At 51.9% G+C, this 21,479-nt stretch overlaps 7 protein-coding genes across 7 annotated transcripts; 3 read left to right on the forward strand and 4 right to left on the reverse strand.

The window, feature by feature from the left end:
• Positions 1 to 231: 231 nt before the first annotated feature.
• On the forward strand, positions 232 to 2,310 carry M430DRAFT_21472 (hypothetical protein; the record flags this gene model as incomplete). Its single annotated transcript, XM_024864519.1, has 2 exons — positions 232 to 1,058; positions 1,110 to 2,310. The coding sequence occupies 2 exons, from the start codon at positions 232 to 234 to the stop codon at positions 2,308 to 2,310; spliced, it is 2,028 nt and encodes a 675-aa protein (XP_024718375.1).
• A 4,179-nt stretch (positions 2,311 to 6,489) lies between these two features.
• Positions 6,490 to 9,008, forward strand: M430DRAFT_52684 (hypothetical protein; the record flags this gene model as incomplete). Its single annotated transcript, XM_024868316.1, has 6 exons — positions 6,490 to 6,872; positions 6,924 to 7,117; positions 7,197 to 7,637; positions 7,687 to 8,178; positions 8,227 to 8,596; positions 8,645 to 9,008. 6 exons carry the CDS (start codon positions 6,490 to 6,492, stop codon positions 9,006 to 9,008), a joined length of 2,244 nt encoding a protein of 747 aa, XP_024718376.1.
• Positions 9,009 to 9,793: 785 nt separating this feature from the next.
• M430DRAFT_52685 (hypothetical protein) lies at positions 9,794 to 10,750 on the reverse strand (the record flags this gene model as incomplete). The annotated part of the gene is made up of 3 exons (XM_024868317.1): positions 9,794 to 9,858; positions 9,892 to 10,363; positions 10,418 to 10,750. The coding sequence occupies 3 exons, from the start codon at positions 10,748 to 10,750 to the stop codon at positions 9,794 to 9,796; spliced, it is 870 nt and encodes a 289-aa protein (XP_024718377.1).
• Positions 10,751 to 11,562: 812 nt separating this feature from the next.
• M430DRAFT_36527 (hypothetical protein) lies at positions 11,563 to 12,918 on the forward strand. The gene has a single exon (XM_024866946.1). The coding sequence runs from the start codon at positions 11,755 to 11,757 to the stop codon at positions 12,859 to 12,861; it is 1,107 nt and encodes a 368-aa protein (XP_024718378.1). The 5' UTR covers positions 11,563 to 11,754; the 3' UTR covers positions 12,862 to 12,918.
• A 629-nt stretch (positions 12,919 to 13,547) lies between these two features.
• M430DRAFT_170225 (hypothetical protein) lies at positions 13,548 to 15,593 on the reverse strand. Its single transcript, XM_024863583.1, has one exon. The coding sequence runs from the start codon at positions 15,259 to 15,261 to the stop codon at positions 13,789 to 13,791; it is 1,473 nt and encodes a 490-aa protein (XP_024718379.1). The 5' UTR covers positions 15,262 to 15,593; the 3' UTR covers positions 13,548 to 13,788.
• A 1,241-nt stretch (positions 15,594 to 16,834) lies between these two features.
• M430DRAFT_36529 (hypothetical protein) lies at positions 16,835 to 20,048 on the reverse strand. Its single transcript, XM_024866947.1, has one exon. It carries the CDS (start codon positions 19,637 to 19,639, stop codon positions 16,967 to 16,969), a length of 2,673 nt encoding a protein of 890 aa, XP_024718380.1. The 5' UTR covers positions 19,640 to 20,048; the 3' UTR covers positions 16,835 to 16,966.
• Positions 20,049 to 20,119: 71 nt separating this feature from the next.
• On the reverse strand, positions 20,120 to 21,179 carry M430DRAFT_36530 (hypothetical protein). Its single transcript, XM_024866948.1, has one exon. The coding sequence runs from the start codon at positions 20,992 to 20,994 to the stop codon at positions 20,323 to 20,325; it is 672 nt and encodes a 223-aa protein (XP_024718381.1). The 5' UTR covers positions 20,995 to 21,179; the 3' UTR covers positions 20,120 to 20,322.
• Between the last annotated feature and the right edge of the window lie 300 nt (positions 21,180 to 21,479).

A 21,479-nucleotide genomic window follows, 5' to 3' on the forward strand; every position in this document is an offset into this window, starting at 1 on the left:
ACACAGATATAAGGTAGGTTCTTGAGTCGAATGCCCCCAAACATTGGCCATTGCGAAGCGAAGAATGGAGATAAGAGAGAAGATAAATTCGCCCCGGAGTCTGGAGGACAGGGGTTGGCCCACTACGGAGCGCTGCAAGTCCGTAAGCGACAACTTTTCTTGCTTTGCAACGCCTCGATGTCGTGAGCTTCATTGTCGATAACCTCTGCGCCCCTTTCTTTGCAGAGCGAAATGTCCCTGCACACAGCGGGACTATGTTCGCGCTGCATCAGAGCCACATGGAATCCTCCAGCCAAGCTTCCCGCCAGTGCGCTGCCATCTCGGTTCCTGTATTCATCCACCCCGAAGTCCTCGAGCAGAAATCGTCTGCCTAGAACTACGCGCCGGTCCATACAAACGCAGAGATACCAGTCCTTCGTGCCCCCTTCACCAGAGTCGCTGGGCAAAGCAGCGCCGGCGAAGCAGTATCGACGTTCGATCAAATGGGGTCGGAGGCTGCTATATGTCTCTGCAGTCACGGGAGCTTTCTATCTGGTCGATACCCAGTTCTACGCGTCCTCGATAACTCGATCCTTACGGACATTTGGCTTGGGCCTTGTTGTCGCCCTGGACTATAAGCTCAATTTCAGGCCTCAGCCGCTCCTCGGTGGCGACATAGCGGATCTACACAGACGGAATGCAGAGAGGCTGTTCAATCTCTTGCATCAGAATGGAGGGTTATACTTGAAGATTGGGCAGGCAATAGCGATGCAGAGTGCGGTGCTCCCTCCGGAATTTCAGAAGATGTTCGCCAGAATGTTTGATGATGCTCCACAGAACGAGTGGAGTGACGTTGAGAAGGTGATCCGGGAAGACTTTGGGGGCCGGAGTCCGGAGGAGGTGTTTGGCGTCAGCTTCAGTAATGAACCCGGAAAGGGAATCATGGAGAAGAGGGCCAGAGCTTCGGCTTCTGTTGCACAGGTTCACTGGGCAAGGCTGGCCGACGGAAGAGAGGTTGCCATAAAGGTCCAGAAGCGGGAGATCGCCCGCCAAGTGGGGTGGGATCTTTGGGCATTTAAGTAAGTTGGCTTATGCTTCAGGCTCCATATAGTCTTCTAACAGCATATCAGGGTGGTTATGAAAATCTATACCGCCTGGTTCGACCTCCCTCTTTACAGCCTGGTACCGTACATCAGCGAGCGTCTCATGTTGGAAACAGACTTCGTCAACGAAGCGAACAATTCAGAGAAGATGGCCAAACTTGTAGCTGGAGAACCTCGTCTTCGTGGCAGAGTCTATATTCCTACTGTATATCGCGATCTTTCTTCCAAGCGCATCATGACCACAGAATGGATTGAAGGGGTCCGCCTCTGGGACAAAGAAGCCCTCAGCGCGCCGTGGCTTGGCGGTCGAGGGAAAGGCTCACCAGGTGCGAAAGGTGCACCACTTCCCCCACCTAAGTCTACCCGAGACAACAATGGCACAGGCTTCCTCAAGCCTGAACGCAATGAGTGGCGTGGCCGAAGGGGTAGAGGTGGGCTTGGCCTCTCATTGAAGGAAGTAATGACGACCATGATCGACCTCTTCTCAGCCCAGATGTTCCTCTGGGGGCTCGTACACTGCGATCCGCACCCAGGCAATATCTTCATCAGGCGACAACCTAACGGCCATGCGGAACTGGTCCTGATCGATCACGGCCTGTACATCTCGATGACACCGAAATTCAGACATCAATACTGCCAATTCTGGAAAGCGATGATGACCTTTGATAATGATACTGTGAGCAAGATCACTAGTGAGTGGGGAGTCAAGGCCCCAGACCTGTTTGCAAGTGCTACATTGATGAGACCGTATGACGGCGGCGACAGCAGCACGAAGAACATGATCACCAACGAACTGAAAGGGAAGACGGCCGCCGAGCGACATTTCGAGATGCAGGAGCGTATGCGCCAGGGCATCCGGGACATCCTGTCGGAGGAGGAGAACTTCCCCCGCGAGCTCCTCTTCATCGGTCGCAACATGCGCATCGTCCAGGGGAACAACCAGTTCCTCGGAAGCCCCGTGAACCGCATCAAGATGACGGGGAGCTGGGCGAGCCGCAGCCTGGTCGACAGCACGGATCTGAGCCCCGTCGAGCGACTCGTGAATGGCTGGCGCCACCTGCTCTTCAAGTTCGTACTGCTCGGCAGCGATCTGGTCTTCTGGACCAGCAAGATCCGCCAGTGGTTTGGCTTTGGCGGCGGCATGGAGGATGATATCGAGAGGCAGATGCGGTTCATTGCGAAGGATCAGTTTGGGTTTGAGTTGCAGCACTCGGTGTTTGAGGGTTAGACCTTTGTAGAATTACTTACTACTTTGCTCAGCCATGATGGATGGTGGCTTTATGGCTCGGCTCACGGTACATGGGAAGTGGGAAGAAGGGAGGCGTCGTAGGGTTAGAAAATCCACTTCATTGTTTGTATCTAACTCTTGATATCAAGAGATGTATTTATTTTATACTACCTATATTTACATTTGCCTCCCGCTCTCTCCTGTCTTCATCCACACTCATTGAGCAAAGCCGCATACATCCATACATACATACAGATCAATCTTCGATACGTAATCCGAACCAGATCTCGCATTGTGTCTGGACGAGTCCTATCCACAAAGACTAAAGAAAGATAGAATCAAGTAGCCCCAGACACTTGAACAGGGAACGAACTATAGACTTCAGGCGTAAAGGGCTGCAGAAAGCAAATCCAATTATATAGAACTCGTGGAGAAGACTCGAGAGTTGGCAGGCTGGGAGAGGCTATGCGTGAAATATCCTAGGGATTTTGGTAGATATGGCTCTTTTTACCTGCCAGATGTATTCTCCCCGCTTGGTAAACATCCCTGTCTAGGTACCTACCTTGCTTTCCATATGAATCCAGACGAATACTTACAACATATTCTATCTTCTTTACCGACCAACCTTGACCTTCCATCAGGCATAGCTCTTGGGCTCAGTTGCTACTATAGTTCGGATATGCTTCGATGGAGATGCTTCGATGGAGATGCTTCGATGGAGATGCTTCGATGGAGATGCTTCGATGGTCCTTCGCACCATTGAATAGACTCAGCCACACGATATCTTTTTCATCGACTTTGCAGCACACAGCATCAGTGATCTTCACCGACAGTCTGGCTGGAAAAGAGCAGTCGATAGGAGCAACGCCTCGTACCAAAGCACCCCAGCTTTAATTTCCGTTGACGGCAATCTTTCATGGCCGAGTATATCCTTGCAACGATGGTTGATGACGGATAGTCGTCGTCGGCAGACAGGATATCGATTCTTGAGGAATGCATTTTCTACATACCTGTGTCGAGATTCCTGTCGACAAAAGCAGAGAAGCTCGTTCGCGGCAAGATCCCTCATCTTTGACAGGTAGGAATACCGTAACTCTCATGTCATCTTTTCTAACAGGGAAGTAGGGCTCGGTCCAGGCCTGAAAATCGATTCCTTCCACCATTCGTAACTTGCCGATTCTTCCTCGAGAGCAGTATGGATCGCTCTTTGGTCGCCATGAAGCCAGGTCTGTTTCTTCAGTAACGAGCAACTCGCAAATATAACTGGATGGATATATCTTCAGGAGGTAAGTTCTACCTTGTAGAAACCCAATACTTGCATGGCCTGTGCCTTCGATTCAGAAACAGTTCCAAGACTCCGGGATACTCCATCATAGTAGTCCTGGTAGCCCGCGGTATTACGCTGGTATCAAGACAGATCCCATTTATATGCAACAGAAGGTATCTCATGCGAACTTCAAGGAGAAAAGCGGCCCAAGGACCGTAACAGGTGGATGCCTTTCCAGGATATGGAATGGCGGAATGATGGGCCATTGATCCATAGATCACCTGCAGTCAGCAGTCCAAGGCAGGCCAATAGGTCGGTGGATTCCAAATGAGCAAGAGAAGTATTCCCGGATTGCATATAATCGTCGGGCATTATATACGAAACTGGCATATGAAAGCAGGAGCGAACGGTCAAGCTCCGAGCATCTTGCTCTGCCTGGACTCTGTTGTGTGTTCTCGGGACCTTCCATATCTCAAGTGACGGAACGCCTGGTTTTGGACATTGGGCTCCCCTTGATGGCATATTTGACGTACCACCATCTGATGGGGCTATTCTTCGAGCTCGTGGAAGTTGCACCGCCATTTGCTGCCTTCATGGAGAAGACGTCCGGAGCGGAACCAGTGTTCCATATATCCCAGAGCCAATCTCTCTTTTTCACCTTCTCTTTCTGTTCTTAGTTCTCAGCTGGAGTCTCGGTCCATATACACTCTATACACTCTTCTCTGCCCATCTCTATGAGTGGTTGGTCACTGCCAGGCGGCTTTCTGAGAATGGCGGGAAGCTGCATCGGAAAGAGGCTCCTGGTTAAGTAGGTCAGCGGAGTAGACTGATATTCACGGGCCCTCAAGATGTGGACCAGATGCAGACCAAGTTGGCCGGTAGGATTTCTCACAGGAAGATACAGTATCAAGAGAGGAAGTTCTCCCTCTGCCTGGATCCCGTGACTGGGGGACTGATATAAGGTTCATGGTCCGTGCACTGCGCTAGAAGTGACGTTTCTGCCAGGGGCTTTTGGCTTTGACGACAACTGCCGGAATCCTTCCTCTCATGCACTTCATGTCTTGATGTTTTCGATGCGGATATCCACAAGCTGGCCGGCGTATAAATTTATCGGCCTGATATCATGTAGTGCGAGAGGCTAATATGTCTCTGAACTCCATTGCTCCAACTCTTAAATCTTTCGTCGTATTTCCACCTTTTTGAGATTGCCAGTCTGGCATTTTCCAGCAAGCCTTCTAAATGCTGTTGTACCTTGTACGTTGTACTGCTCGGGATGGGCGATATGTATATCTGTAGCATATTTCATTCGATGGTAGAAGGATGTCGTCTGCTTGCTGAGTATTGCAGAAAGGCAAAGCTCTATCTATGTCTTTGTCAGTCATGTTTCAACCAAGCCCGCCGTGGAGCCCGCAGGAGAGGTATGAGGACAGTGTCTTCGCGCAAGGTATTTGTTGAGGGTCTTTATTCTGCGTAATGAAGTGTCTCCCGGTGGATAGTATGCCCAAGGAGAATTAAGCGGCTCTATATGCTCAATTCAGGGAACTCGGCGTGCCCAGGTTAAAGGCCTCGTCTGTAGAGAAGGGCACAGTCTCAAAGGGGGTATCAATCATGTCCTGTCGCTGGTTGGAGCTATGGCTGGTCTAGGGACCACAAATAAGTTTTCTGTTGTTATGAAAGAGTATCGCTGATGTCAAAGTTGTAACTTTGACCTCTCCACACCATCACCACAGTTGACGCTCTCCTATCTGTGGCAGGCAGCAGGAGAAGAGGGATCCCAAGACCTTTTATGTTTAAATCAAGATCAAGTTCATTATCTTAATGTCTGCAGATGCTTCCATTCTCCCACTCACCAGACTTGTCATACTCTCGAACTGGCTGATCGAGAACGTGGGTCCCCCCTCTAGTGGGATCTTCTTTTCGGGAAGTAAGGTAGGTATAAATACCTCCCACACAACTTCAAACTTTCCTTTTCCTCTTCCCTTCTCTACCTCCACCACAACCTCCGTTGATCGCCTTGACTTCCAAGGTCATCAACTACTCTCACCATCAGGTCCTTATCTTCGGATATTGATCTACTCTGGACCTCTGTCCATCTCTCTGCCTGTTGTCGGGTGATGTAAGTACCCTCCTCTGGACATCTGTTTGTTTACTATCACAGCCATTTAATCTCCACCATAACACCATCAGTATTATCCAACTGGATACACACTGTGCCTCCTCTGCCATACTGCATCATCACCTGCGGCTGTTGCTGACTCTGCCTCTTCAACAGTCTCACTGCGACATCTTTCAGAGCGCGAAGACCAGTCCCCTAAGGGTAAGCAGCCACAGTCCCATTACATCCTCCCAGCTCGCGCTCGCTGTGCGGATCTATCGCGTCAGAACTGAGATGACTTGATATTCCTCGTTTCTGACAAGGGAACATCCATTCTCGAGGACGAGCGAGCTCTACCTTTACATCCACGCGGTCGTTCCTACAATCCATCCAACTCGCACTTCCCACAACCACCACCACATCTCCATCTCCATTTAAAGCCTGTCCTTACTGACATTGTTCTCCCACTACAGACACTTCTGATACTCATCCTTTGTGAAGGTACGTATTCGATCTAGCTGGACTCGAGCTTGGACATTGGTTATTGACAATCTTGTCTCCACCCTTTTCTCCTTCGCGTTCCTTCTTGGCCCTCGACTCGTTGGCATAATCTTTTCTATTTGCTTTATATACTATGCTTGTTGCTTTCTTGATCTACCCATACCTATCTGCCAATGCCCTGACAAAGTCATCGTGTTTGGACGTAGTTCCGCCGCCTCTTGACAGATTTTGCAGCTTACCCGATTCATTCTCATCTTCCTCTTCATGCAAGTCTAATAGTTGGCTGACTATCTATCAAGTTACCCGATCGTTCACCATGTCTGGTTGGGGTATGCCCGAGGTGGCCGCGGCCTTGCCAGAGATCGCCAACGAAGCGGTCGTCGCATCGGAGGCTCCGACTCCCACTGAGGCTCCCGCTCAGGGACGAAACCCTCAGGAGCACGGCTGGGTTGCTCAGAACAGTTATGACTACTCTGCATACATGATGACCTCCAAGGAGCTTGCTGAATCTCGTGCTGCTGCTGCTGCTGAAGATGCAGGTTTGGGATTGAGAGTTGAGACCGGTGGCGACTGGGCCTCCAATGCCGCCGTCTATGAGTGGAACGATGAGTTTGGAGACGTCGGACCACGCCACCCCGAGTTGGAGAAGCAATTGTTTGGTCAGGACAACCACGTGAAGAGTGGCATCAAGTTCGAGAAGTAGGCTTCCAAGAAATTCATGACGCCTATACAGTGACTAACATCTTTTAGCATTACCTCCATTGAAGTTCACCAGGAGGGTAATATCCGTATTGATCCTATTCGCAAGTTCGAGCATGCTGGTCTTCATCCGGTCATGTTGGAGAATATCAAGCTTGCCGGTTACGAAGTTCCCACCCCCATCCAGCAGTATTGCATGCCAGCAATCAAGCTTGGTCATGATATTGTTGCTTGTGCTCAGACAGGTAACTGATTCTCAATCTCAATCTCCCCAATCTATTGCCCAAGGATATTCTGGAGTTGCTAACTTGCGTTCATGTATAGGCTCTGGTAAGACTGCAGCCTTCTTGGTGCCAATCCTGTCCAAGCTCATGGGCAAGGCTAAGAAGTTGACCGCTCCTCGCCCCAATCCTGTAACCTACCAGGAAGGCATCACTCCACCTGTTCGCGCCGAGCCTCTTGTGCTCATTGTCTGCCCTAGCCGCGAGCTTGCCACCCAAATATTTGATGAGGCTCGCCGCTTCTGCTATCGCATGATGTTTCGCCCCTGCGTCGTGTATGGAGGTGGCCCAATTGCCGAGCAGGTCAAGCAGCTTCAGAAGGGCTGTGATATTATCATCGGTACACCGGGTCGTCTTGTTGACTTTATCAATCGTCCTGCAGTTTTGACTCTCAAGCGTCTCAAGTACATGGTGATTGACGAGGCCGACGAGATGCTCAACAGCGACTGGGAGGCTGAACTTAAGCAGATTATGTCCGGCGGTGGTAAGTCTCTAGTCTCTCCCAAACTGGACTATACTGATCGTAAATGCAGACCAGGAAGAGGGAAGCCTTAACTATATGTTTTTCTCCGCCACTTTCCCCAAGGGAGCTCGTGATCTTGCCAAGGAACATCTTGCTCATGACCATGTTCGCGTTCGGGTTGGCCGTGCTGGCAGCTCTCACTTGAACATCAAGCAGGAGATCGTCTATGTTGATCCGTCCATGAAGTTACAAGCTGTGGAGGATCTGCTCTTATCGACTCCGCCCACCCGTACCATCATTTTCGTCAACAGCAAGCGTGCGGCTGATGAGCTTGATGACCGCTTGTTCAATAAGAGCTTCCCTTGCGTTTCTATTCATAGTGATCGCACCCAGCGTGAGCGCGAGGACTGCATTCGATCTTTCCGTCTCGGCAAGAACCCTATCTTGATTGCAACTGGAGTTTCAGCTCGTGGTCTGGATATCAATAATGTAATGCACGTCATCAACTATGACCTACCATCTGCACGCTTTGGTGGCATCGAGGAATACACTCATCGTATTGGTAAGTTCATTCACCTACGTAGCTTTTAATCCTCTAACTTTCCATCAGGTCGTACTGGTCGTATTGGTAACATGGGTCTTGCGACTTCCTTTTACAACGATCGTGACGTTGACCTCGCCGAGAACCTCACCAAGACTCTTTTGGAGACGCATCAGGTTGTTCCTGATTTCCTTCAGCAATATGTTCCTGATGGTTTCACTGCCGACGGTAAGGGTGACATCAAGACCCTCAAGTTTGAGGCTGATTCTGACTACGGCGATGGCGATGGCAATGGTGATGACAATGGAGGTGCTGCTCTTGATGATGATGCTGACGCGGGTGGCTGGGGTACCTCAGATACTCCTGCTGCTTCTGGTTGGGGAGTTGCGCCGACTGAGGCTCCAGCTGCTCCAGCTGCTCCAGTTGAAGGTGACGCCCAGTGGGGTGCTGCTCCATCGGTCCCCGTTCAGGCACCATCTGGCAATAGATGGGGTGCAACTCAGGCTTTCGTTCCGGCCGCTGGTGGTGTTCCCGTCAATGCTGCTACTACGGCTCCGGTTGTCCCATCTCAGCAATTTGTCGGCGTGTCATCTGTCCCTTTTACCATGCCCCCTCAGGGTGCTTCCGCTACTCAAGGGCTTGCTCCAGTTGCGCCTGTCGCTCCAGTTACGCCTGCCGCTCCAGTTACGCCTACCGCGCCGGCTGGACTCGCATCCTCGCAATTCGCCGCTTCAGTCTCTAGCTGGGGAGTTCCTTCTCCGGCTCCTTCTCAGCCTGCTGCACCATCGAACGGTTCTGTTTGGGAGCCTCCGACCGCTGGCGAATGGGGTACTGCCGGTTCTGGCTGGTAAACTGCCTGTCTCGGATACGGCTTGACAGACCACCAACGTTTTGTTATACCCCGTTCCTCAGAGATTGTGAATGCGTCTAGGATTGTGCTGGGCAATTGGCCTTTCGGGACTTGCGGGCTCTTTTGCATTTTTTTTGATCTCCCAACAATGGATCCCATGTACAGGCCTTGCAGTGTGGACAAGGAAACCATGGCTGTTGCGGACGATTATTCTTGGGGACGAAATGAGAGGTGGAATTAAATAGCTTGCCGTAGTTAATCAGATGGCTATTGCAAGATCTTGGGTTCCCAGTATGTGACCACGTAAAATCAAACCAGTTCAGTAGCTATGAATATCGACGAGACATTGCCCTTGCTTGCTCATACACTCCAAGCCCTCGCCGTTTTACCCAAAAAGACGACAAGTACTCACAAGCATCAACAGCATCAATAGTTACCGACTCAATTTGGACATATGGGTATGATTCCATTGATAAACTATGTGTCATGATTCGTTACAAGCCCATGTTTAACCCTCCAAGTAATTATGTACAAGATTATTGTCTATTCGCAAACCATTACCAAGCGTCCTTAAGGACAATAAACATATGCATCGAACAGAGGCGCCGCACATTTATGCCAGCGCCCTACAAACGAACCTAAGCTGGGGAATAAGAGTGAAACAACCGCAAACACTGAGAACATGACCGTGGCCACGAGATGCAAGGACTCATAGCCAAGGCATGAGAATGTAGGAGGCTGCATCTTTGCGAGGACGAAGCCAAAGGGGGAAACAAAGCTAGCTGCTTAGACAGCAGATTCGTTGGCATTAGTTTGGATGGCACCAGTACTCCCTCGAGGGGCCATGTCACCTAGCATAACCGGTTCAGGAATGGTGACACTACTCTTGTCGCTGTAGATCGACCCCTCATAATTGTGGACGCTGAGACCAAGGCTGGCTGGGTCGATGTCACGGTGGCCCCAGAGAAGGAGACCACCAAATACTGGCTTGGAAATGATATCGAGAAGTCCATAGAAGATTGCCTCGGCGTCGGGGGAGATGACATTACTTCCCTCACCAAGAGCCCAAGCAATTGGGTAGGTGAACCAAACGAGGAGAGTCAAGCTACCACAAATGATGAAAGTTTTGGTAGCAGCTTTGTTGGTGACCAAAGAGTTCCGGATCCCATCCCATGCGATGGTCCATGCGATCAAGGAGCGGGCGAAAACTGCTATAGCGAAGAAACTCCACTTGTATGATGAAGCGACAAGGGAGCCCGCCAGAGTAGTGGCAACCATGATCTCGGCCCAAAGGAGTGTGTGGAAAATAGTCTCCAATGGTAGACGAGCAGTCAAGAGTAAGTTTAGGAGTATAAGCTGTGGAGAGCGTCAGAACTTGTTTAAATATAACGGTGACCATTGTAGACGTACTGGAGTAGTAACGAACCCATCGAGGTGTCGAACATAGAAAACCTGACGGTATATGCCAACAGCGAGATCCTTGGACCGGATGAACTCGACATGGACATCTGCCCAACCCAAGTTTGATGCCATCATAAAATAGGTGATCGAGGGTACCAGAGTGATACCTACGGTCATGTGGTGGAAAATGCGGTTGCCTCGAGTGACTCGGGAGGCCAAAATGAGGACGATATAAGTAAATAAGGTCATGATAATTGTGATGACCCAATACCAGTCGGATCCTGTAACAGAGGTATTGACCCTGGTAGCATCCGGGTGGTGGAAAATGGAGGGGTCTGCCATCAACGGCTCGTTCTGCCTTCTGATAATGTCGGCCATGTTCATTCGTTGGCCAAAGAATACAGGACGATAAATTGGGTATTCTAGCAGAGTGATGAGATGCACAAAGAAGCAGATGTTCTCGAATAACAAAAGAAGAATTGTTGATGCTGTCGATGTTGTTGGACGGAGGGGAAAGGAGCAGAGGGCAACGGCAAGAGAAGAGACGTAAATAAAGGAGGAGGACTTGCGAGCTCACTAACAAATAGGGAAGGATCGAAGTGAAGAAAGTTCAGAGATGTTGGTGTAGAACAACGAGGAAGCGCAACTGGGCACACACAGATATCCGAGCAAGAGTCTGATGCATCACTAGATACCACCTCTCGGTGTTGACTGTACGCGAGAAAAGCCTGACGATGTTATTCTATTATAATAGAAAAGAAACAGTTTCTGGATACTTGGCCAAGACCACTTGTCCTATCTGCACGCGTGAAACATCAGCCCTATGAAGCGTCAGGGACTCGGGAAGCAGCAGGGACTGAGACATAGTAGAAGCCCTGAAAGCTAAAAAGAACTTGCTTTTTCCTGCTGTTCTATTTCGCATTTCTTTTCTGCAGGCATCTTATTCTCCCACGATATATGTCAAGTTCCCCATTTAGGCAATACGCAGCGACTGGTTGACTGTGAATATCCAAAGTACATAGCGACTCGCCAGGATCACACGATAAGCGCCCACCAATGCGCACCTTACAAGTTGCACCGTATATATGTATATGAGGCATAGATACCCCGCCCTCACAGTCCTGGCCACTCTCTCAATATATCATCGAGTCCTGCAAATACAAACAAAGACTTGCCTGTTTGCCTTTACCTGTTTGCCTTACCTACTTACGGTCCAAATATATAAGATAAATCAATCCCGGCACGGGAGCACACTCTGCACTCAAATACAATCCATGATCATGAATGCCACCGACAGAGCCTCAACGCTCGACAAATGGGCGGCAGCACCGCCGCTGTGGCTCACGATGTCTTTCAGAAACGATAGCGATGGGACGTCCCTGAATCGCTGTCTTGAACCTGGCTGCGGCAAGACCTTCGTGCGGGCCTGTGACCTGAACAAGCACGAGAAGACGCATTCCCGGCCCTGGAAGTGTTCTGAGGCGGATTGCAAGTACCACGTCCTCGGGTGGCCCTCCAAGAAGGAGATGGACCGCCATTTCAGTGACAAGCACGCGCCTGCTCCTATCATGCACCGGTGTCTCTATGCTCCGTGTCCGTATATCTCAAAACGAGCGTCGAACCGCGACCTGCACATGGAGAAGATCCATAATTGGGAATACAAGCGCTCTAAAGTGACCAAGAGAGGCAAAGGAGCTTCTCTGATATCCGCAGCATCAAATGCAAGACCGACAGTGCCCCAACCACCACGGGTCCTCAAATCACCCAGTCCTCTGCTTGACAGGCCAAATCCGACAGAGACGTCACGGGTCTCGGCCTCAGCTGTGACCTACGTTCCAGCTGCTCCACCACCACCGCGCGAGGTGTTTACGAGCCACGAGGTTCGAATCCGCGATGCGAGCATCTCACCATCGCAGAAACGCGCAGCCGCGCCGTCGCCACCCCGCGCTGCTGAAGTTGATGTGCCTAAGCAGGTCCACGAGACTCGGAAGGAGGAGAACCCCCGGCTCCAGGCCTACATGTCGATGCTTGAGAGACAACTCCGCAATGCACCGCGAGGACAGGATGAGCCAGAGAAGGAGAGAGCGGAGAGCAGGCAGGACGCATACCCAACGCGTGCAGCCAAGCGTCTCTGCACCGAGGACGACAGGACCGCATCTACCGCGACTCTGGCACCATTGAATCCCGGTCCGCGACGCGCATTGACGGTCGAGTCAACAACGGCATGCTCGGACGGCGAAAGCAACGGGCGCAGTTCCAGCAGCGGAGACCCCCGCGACAGAGCGGCTGTTCGGCGTGTTCGCAACGCCATGGCGGCCCGCAAATCGAGAGAGCGGAAACAGCAACGGCTGGAGGAGTTGGAGGTCGAGCTCGAGGAGATGAGGCGCGACCGCGATCATTGGAAGGGTCTAGCCCTTGCTCAGGCGGCGGCGGCGAAAAGGGAGAATTTATAGCCGAGCGGGCAGCGAGCGGGCCATCCCTCTGTTTGATTCATTCGGCTTCGGGACTATCCAGCCGATGCGACGACCGAGGCTCCACATCTACGACCAAGCGGTTATTATTATTACTCCGTAGTTAAAAGCAGAATGATAAGTAAGGTACAGTAGCCACAGCACTACTGTATGAATTATTTCATTCTACGGAGGAATAATAGTTGGCTAGGTACCTACAGTGCAGGACAGTACCTTACCTAGCGATAGATACCCCAGCGAGCTACTAGTTAGTGACTGTCGGCGGCTATGTCAGGCTTCCGAAGAAAAAAGGGAGGGGACGAATTTCTTTTGTCTCTCAATCGAAGATGTGTATCAGGTTGCTATTCTTCGAATTGTTACCTCTCGTTGTCGAGTCTCGTAGCGTGGGGTGGATGGATTGTTTAATTAATACCTTGATTAATACTATTAGGTATCTCGTAATACCGAAACCATATGGCTCTCTACCGTACGTAGGTAACTCAACTCGCGTGGATGATCTTCTTCTGGTTGTTTGCTTGCCTGCTTGCCTGCTTGCATTACATTCCCTTAATGCAGCAGCCACTTCTTGCTTCTCGCTAGTGTGTAGTTAGTTGTAGGCGCCCTTAAGGGGGATGCAGTGCGTTAGCAACACGCAATAAGGTCCGAGCACTGGATTCTACGGTTGGATCTGCTAGACGGCACGGATAGTTGATCTCGTCTCTCTATTTGTATGAGAACGAAGTATTCTAGTGTACTAGCGACTGACTGTCTGTCTATTCTGAACGGCTTGGGCCTGAGCGCTTCATCCCGGATGAACGCTCGGCTTGAGATAGCCTCCATAAGCATCCCCAAATTCATCCAAACGCCGTAACCCCCAAGCCAGAAGAACCAACGCCTGCCCACCTCCATTCCCACGCCCGGGCGCTTAAATCACGTTTTCTTCGGCGTCACGATGCACTTCGCTTCTACCCACCTGGCGAACTTGACCGTCGGCATATCCACCGCCCTCCAGAATAGGTCCGCTACGCAGATAATGATTGGCAGGTATAGGACCAGCCCGGCTAACCAATTGATCTGCCTTCCCCAGAAGGTGTCCTTCGCGAAATAGGAGTCGAGAAGCGGAAGCATGCGCGGTTCCAGAATGGTAAGACAAAGATTGTGTGTGAGATACAAAGCGTATGAGATATTGCCCAGATATTGGGCGATGTGGGTGTTGAAGATGTTCTGGAGGCACCGGACCTGAGTGCAGGCGACCACGATCTGGAAGGCTCCGAGACAGAACCACACTCTCTGGCCACTGTACGGCTCGGGCGTGTGGGCGTTCAAGAAGCGTAAGCCCCAGACCTCCTCGACATGGTTGTTGGTCCATGACGCGATGAAGAGACCACAGATCACGTTTGCTATCCAGAATGCTTCAATCAGTTTCTGCTTGATTGTGGGGACACATTTTGGCTTCTCGGGTTTCTCATCCAGTACGTATTTTGGCAGGACGGTTGGACTCGATGTTGGGGAGAGGAGGGAGCGGTTTTGGAGGAGAGTAACCTCAGCAATAAACATGCCGCCGAGAAATTCTACGGCGTAGAGTTCCCCGGTGTGGAAGCAAAATGCTATCACGCAGGATAGGATGAGCAGGCGGATGTTCGTGAGACAGCGCGACAAGCCCAGGATCACTATGAAGAGGAGTAGCGATTGTGCAAATTCGACTGGAATAGTCCAGAGAGCTGGATTATACACCGGCTGTGGGTATGAGAGATCGTTGATGGCCCATGACGCCCACAGCAGCTCCCAGCAGGTGCTCCACCAGTGTGATAGTTGAAGGGAGAGGCTCAAGAACGGAGAGGCATATCGGGGATCGGACAGGCCATAGTAGACGGCGAGAGCCATAATGAACAGTGTGACAATCGAGGGTAGGAATAAGCGGATACCGCGCCGGAAGACGGACGACGAGAGGGTGGTCGCGAGGGCGGCATATTGCTGCGAGTGAATCTGCTTGAGAGGCTTGTAGGACAGAACGTAGCCCGAGATGATGAAGAAGATGTGGACCATGGGACGAGCCGAGTAGATGACCCGAACGAAGGGCAGCTGGAGAGGGGACGACGGGGCCCCGTTCTCGTACAAACCATAAGGCTCAGTGTACCAGCCCAGATTCTCCTCTGTATAGTGTCCCATCATCACAATGAACGAGGCGATCCCACGCAGGCCATCGAGGTACGAGGTCGGATGGAGGTGGGGTTTGGGGGGCGTGGGACGCAGCCTTGGCTGGAGGAAGCTCGGTACAAGGCCAAAGGCCAGCTTCTGGAGGATCCTCATGCCGGAGGGGTAGGGAATGGAGCCGTCTCGGGGTCGACCAGGATCGGCTTCGAGAGGGGGAAGGAATGCTTGCGAGAAGGCGTCTTTCGGCATCGCTCCAAGAAGGGCGGGGAAGCAAGCAGCGAAGAGGATCCCGGGTCAAGGAAAGAAGGGGTCGGATCTGGACAATGACGACGACGACGACGACGATGACGGTGATAACGAAGATGGAGAGTGAAGACGAAGCTGCGGGTGAAGCTGAAGATGATTGATCCTACATGAATGATAGTGGGAAGACAAGCACAAGGAAGTGAATGAAGGAGAAAGGAAAGACACGAATAGTTATGTTGGAAAAAGAGACAACGATGACGGAGGAGAGCCAAGAAAGAAAGGAAAGGTTGAGATGCAGAAAGGGAAAAGGACGGAAACAGCCTTGTAAGTTTGCAAGTTGTGGCTTTTGTGGGGGGGGGGGAATTGCTATCCCGGATGCAGGGTAGTCCGACCAATATGTCTGTGGATATTTATAGCAGCGTCAGGCCGGGAGTATTTCGTCCTTTGCCCTGTTCGGGGATAGCGCCCTCGCTACCGCCCTTCTGCGTTCCTGGTTCTCTGGAAGCGGGACACGCACGAGAGAACCGTCTGTGACAGCCAAGCGGGGGGGGGACAGGGACATCGTATTGACGGGCGGCGATAATACCCGTCGGGGTCGGGATAGTAATGGCAGTTATCCAGCCCATCATGCCAATAATGATGCACGCATAAGTGTTCTATAGCGATGCCATCACATCAGACACGCCCAGTGGGAATAGCTGTGAGGGCCAGCGATCGTTTCCCCAAAAGCTTCCGCAGTCGTCAGCGCGAAAGACTGAAACACGGCGGCCGGTCGATCAGCACCAGTGCGTCGGAGAGACTAGGAAGTTAGGAACCAAGGAATCCAAGGAACCCCCAAGGATGCAGATGTGGATGCCTTATCATCGAGGCATCACCCTAACCCGCTTCCGGCCTGCCCGAGTTCCGCGGTAAAGGCACACCGTACAGTAAAGGTAAGGTACCTAGGTAAGGTACCTTACACAGTGCATGCTGCAGACGGTGGAGCTGAAAAGAGGTCCCAGACTCCCAGGGCTCAGGAGTCAGGACTCAGGGGATCAGTGACATCAAGTCAAGGGTATATAAACCGTACAGTCTACAGATGTACACTGCAGTGGCTTGCACAGAGCACTCATTCCCTGCAGCTGGTCCCTGGTAATCATTTCCCTCGCATTTATTTCTTATTCTTCTCATTCAATCCACCCCCGTGATCCCTTCCTATGTGGTAATAAGTAGTACTCGGACGTTGGACACAGCTCTGTCCCAGGTCCGAGCTGAGCTCCCAGGGAAGCTGAGCGGTCGTATGCCGAGGTTGGCTGGGACAACACGGGAGCCTTCACTGGGTAGCCTTCCTCAAATGCTCAATACCTGAGAAAGGTGGACATTGGCATTCTTCTTTACGAGCTACAGGACCAACCTCTGCCATGCCCGCCACCATCTGGCAAGACCCGGCGGCCCCCATCGCCATGCTGAACACCACACAATGCAAATACACCAACCAATTCCCGTGCTAGTTACACAAACAACCTGACTTCAACGTCCAGTATCCCACCCAGGTATGTTGCGCGCTCAAATTGATACAAACTCGCCCCGTCATACTCCGTCCGTTCATGCCCCATGGGGATACGTATCCGGTAACGCCGTCAAGAATCGTGTCGTAGGAGCAAGAACAATATAGTACTCACTCCTGGAGGTCGTGATACCGTCCAACAAGTAGTCGTTCAATTTCCCTTCAGTCCTCGTCCTCCTCCTCCACCAGTGCCGGCGTCCGCCTCTCATTCCTCCTCTTCGGTCTGCGGTGCCGCGAACTGCTGATGTTGCTGGCGGAGTCATCTGGTGCTATCTCGCTTTGCATCTCATCGCCTTGATCCCACTCACTGTCGCTCGCCATCTCACTGCCACCCTCTCCCCAGTGCGGTCTCTCATACCCAGGACCCAGCCCAGTTGACGAAAGCCGGGGAGTGCCCGCAGAGATGACATCAGGGTGGCTGCTCCGCCGTGACTGCACAGACATTGAAAGTCCCGCACCACGTTCTCGGAGCGCCCGCCGAACAAGTTCTGCCTTTCGGTGTAGACCTTCGAAGGCGTCCTCCAGCATTTCCATGCCTAGATAAATCTCTCGTTCTACTTCAGCTAGCACGGCAATCTCTGTTTCCTCATCGTTGGATACGGGGTGCCGGGCTCCTGAGGAAGGCGTCGGTCCCCGTGATGGGACGCCACTGGACGCAAAGGGGGGCGAGAAGGTCTGAGAACGCATGGGAGAAAACGGTGTATTTGTACGTGAGGAGCTGCCTTGACGCATACTAGAAGATACCGGGGTAGGGCCACGCGAGACAGCCGGCGATGCTGGTTCGGACTCAGCCCCTGACCACAAGAATCCATCAAACCGACCAGAAATGAGGATCTCCCACTCGGAAGTACTGATGCCTGATAGAGTGGCGATGAGATTGTGAATGTGAGGGTTTTTCAAGAGGTAGATAGCAGCCTCCGGATCTCGGGGTGGTGTTGGCAGTCGATAAAGCCGTTGCAATGAAAGCGCTGTTTTAATTATGAAATCACACCGAGGTTTGCGGAGCGGAGTGGGCGATCGTGAGGCCGGTTGCAAAACGGTTGAGCCAGAAAGTAATGCATTGAAGACAGGTCGGTCGTGTTGTTCAAGGTGCGTGACAATAGCAAAAGACAACGTCTCATCGTCGACCTCCTGTGGAGGTGTAGCAGCGGTCTCCGGACAGGTTGAAAGCCACCTGTTCACCGCAGATTTGGTCTTCTTCGATTGTTGAACGTAGTAGTCTCGAAACTCGTCGGCCACGTCAGGATCTATCTTCACGGGCGATCCAGGCCTCGGATCTGATATCCCAAGTCCGGTGAGCTCTTCTCCTGTTTTGGCACCAAGCATCGTAAAGTCAAAGGCTGGCCACACAGGAAGCTCGCGTCTGCCGCTAACCCATTCCAAAACTTCTCCCCATCCCAGGCCCCTGCTACCTTCATGTGAGGCATTGTCTGGATCTTGGCACATGACACAAAAGCATCCTTCCGATGAAAGATCTCTGTTGAAGACATTCTCTAGTCTATCAAGTAGCCTTCTCGCCACAGATCTGTATCCTGTAGCAACAGCAAGTGATCCGTTCTTATTAAGAACGGTCTCGTACTGGTCCAGCACAGTGAAGTACGGTCCAAAGATCCGTTCGATTTCGGAAGGCATTGGAGTTGAACCCCTTGATGTATTGTTCTGGGAGGAAAAATTAGGGGTCGCGGAAAGCAGCGTTCTGGGCGCAAGCCGGGGCAATCCTCCATTCTGCAATAGGTAGTCGACACGAGGGATATTAACCGGGACAGTCGGAGGGGGTGGCGGCGGCGGAGGCTGTGGTGAGTCGTATGCGTTCGATTCTGGTTTGGGGATTTCAAAATGGATGAATGGCGAAGGTGTCGGCTTGAGTTCTGCTGCAGATGGTGGAGGGAACTGCGGAGTTTGGGTTGGGGTCTGCGGTGACGAATCTTGAGCGGAGCCAGGAGAGGAGTATGTATCCAAGGCTGGAGGCGCCTGCCCAGACAGGTCCGGTCGTGACTTCTTGGGCGAAGAGGTAAGATTCGAGCCTCTCGATTCAGCATACTCGCCGTTGATTTGGCTTGCACTCTTATGTTTCTCGTCCGCCACAGAATCCGTAGTCTTCGTCTTCGATGTCTTCACAGCAGTGCTGGCTTTCGAAGTCTTTGAAGACTTCGACCTTGATGACACCCTCGACCGGTCGTCTTTCCGATCGTCTTTCCGCTCCTCTTTCCGCTCGTCTTTCTCCTTCTTCGTTCTTCCGAACCAGGAATTCCTGGAGCTGGGCCTCTGTTCTATTTCTTCATCCTCCTGAAGTTTCGACATTCGAGAGGACGTAGACTTCCTCTGTTGAGAGAACTCCGTCTCGGGTGGACTGGGCGGTCGCTCATCCTTCGTGCCGTTGGCTCCACGCGGATTGAACTGGTCTGTAGACTTCGATTTAGCTTTGTCATCCGAGCCAACGTCTGTTGATTCCGGTGTGTAAATATTTGTCTTCTCCTTCACGGGAGTTATGAAATCCTCCTTGCTATTCACTGCTTCCTTGCTGTATGCCTTGTTGAAGCTAGGATAAGGAAGACTGGTCCTGGAAGCTGCCGCGCTGGAAGACGCTGTCCGCGCCAGCTCAGGGACTAGATCAGCCATTGAAAGAGCAGGTTGTGAATCCTCTTCCCTCTCCTTGTCCTTATCCTTGCGGCGACGATGTACCTTAACGGCTTCACCAGTTTCGGGGTCGACTGTCTTCGTCTTCGAGGTTCTCGACGACTTGTGCGGTCGGCTGGTGCTCTTCTCGGACGAGGTGCGATGGCGTCGCTCGCTCGATCTATCGTCAAGAACACTTTCGCGCTCCCTGTGAGGCATGGTTGGCATAGTGCGAGGAGGGATGGCGCAGGCGCTTAGGGGAGTTCTCTGGCTGGTCAACGGCACATGTGGAGCAAGCAAACGATCTCTGCAGCGATGAGATCACAAGTTGGTGTGCTGGCTCAGCAAGTAGAAATCGATATGAGGGACATCGGGCAAGGAAACGAAAGCAGTGTGAAGCAGCAAGGTGGTGGTGGATAGAGAAAGAGTTGATGGACGATGGGGCGGTAAACGTGAACAAGTTGTGTGGAGCACAGCTATTGGTGAGGTTGACGGGGAGGGCCTCCACCAGCTCGTCTCAGCGCCACGGCGGGGAGGCGGGAAACGGTGAGAGCAAGAGGGGAAATGGAATTGAGAGCAGAAGAAGTGAAGAGGTGAGGAAATGCAGAGATAGAGAGATAGAGATTTGATTTTTTTTTAGATGTTCGGAAATCTTCTAGGTCATCGAGGGGTTCTTTTCTGTCAAAATATGGAGTCCGGTCGGCTCCTCTGCTACGACGCGGCCCGCGGGAACCAACGGCAGGGCCCTTACCGTAGCACCCAATTGGCAATTGGCGTGGGCCGTTCCCCATCCATGAGCGCAGAGAAATCAAGAGAGAAATCCACAATCCCATGTCCTTTGTATGGAACAACGTGTTTGCAGCACTGTCTGTACACATCATGACATGACATGAGGACCACGTCTATCTCTTCGCCTCGACGAACCCCCCCTCCTCGTCAAAGACGACCCTCATCTCGACCTCCCTCCACCTCTCCCTCCGCACCCGATATACAACCTCCGCGACGACTCCGCGCCCAGGAATCACCACGAGCTCCTCCTCCTCCGCGACTCCCAGACTAGCCATAACCCCACGCATCGGCCCATTCGCCTTCATCGTGCCTGGCTCCAACTGCAAGCCAAAAGCAAACCCGAGCTGGATCAGCACCGCCATGGCCAACTTGCCCACGCCCCGGCCGCGCGCCGTCCTCTCTAGCACCAGCCCGACGCTCGCCGCGTCCTCCCTGATCGTGACGATGTTGCCGTACCCAGCAACGCGGCCATCGAGCTCGATCAGCACTTCCAGCTTGTTGAACTTGGTGTTGGCCTCGGTGTAGCGCGCCTCGGCCGCTGCTTTCCATTCTGCTACCGCGGCCTCGTCCCATACTTTGTCTCGCGTGTCCGGCAACATCTTCCTGTTCTCGGGGTTTGTGACGATTGGGATCCAGACGTCGAAGTGGGACGGCGTTGCGCGGAAGAAGCGCAGAGATGGGTGGGAAGGTACGCTTATTGTCCATCGATGCGAGAAGTACTTGGAGAGGCCGGGCGAAGAAGGCGATGGGAGCAAGTCGGTATCCTCCTTGCTCTCTCTCGACATCTTGGACGACTAGACATAAACGATTGAGAGGCAGAAAGGAGGAGAATAAGGTAGCTATGATGGAGGGGAATTTGAATAAGTGAGTCACCCCCAGATACTGACATGTAGGAACGTCTCTCCATTGGTCAGGTACGTTATCTCAGTATTCAGCCTCGATAACCACTTCATAAAGCTACTCTGCGTGAGAGGATGATTCCTCATGGCTGAGAATTGATGGAGTCGAAACATTCTTTGCCAAAGTAAGTTTATAAAGGGGTTCCTTACTCTGTCTAGAGAATCAGAGGCAGCAAATGACGAAATATGGATGAGCCCCCCCGTCTGCTTACCTTATCCATCAAATCCTTTAATGTGTTCAAGAGAGATTTGCGATAATCATAAATTTTGAAATATTCATTATCCATAATCTAGCTACCTATTCTACCGCTCAACGTAAGGATATTTCATGAATCGTTATGTACATCATCAACCCATATATACAGCCATGT

This window comes from Amorphotheca resinae, assembly GCF_003019875.1.
Source record: "Amorphotheca resinae ATCC 22711 unplaced genomic scaffold M430scaffold_10, whole genome shotgun sequence".
Classification (NCBI taxonomy): domain Eukaryota; kingdom Fungi; phylum Ascomycota; class Leotiomycetes; order Helotiales; family Amorphothecaceae; genus Amorphotheca; species Amorphotheca resinae.

Bases quoted from the DNA above. Each gene is read 5' to 3' on its own strand.
- M430DRAFT_36527 (XM_024866946.1), top strand. From the start codon at position 11,755: ATGTCTTTCAGAAACGATAGCGATGGGACGTCCCTGAATCGCTGTCTT.
- M430DRAFT_170225 (XM_024863583.1), bottom strand. From the start codon at position 15,261: ATGCCGAAAGACGCCTTCTCGCAAGCATTCCTTCCCCCTCTCGAAGCC.
- M430DRAFT_36529 (XM_024866947.1), bottom strand. From the start codon at position 19,639: ATGCCTCACAGGGAGCGCGAAAGTGTTCTTGACGATAGATCGAGCGAG.
- M430DRAFT_36530 (XM_024866948.1), bottom strand. From the start codon at position 20,994: ATGTCGAGAGAGAGCAAGGAGGATACCGACTTGCTCCCATCGCCTTCT.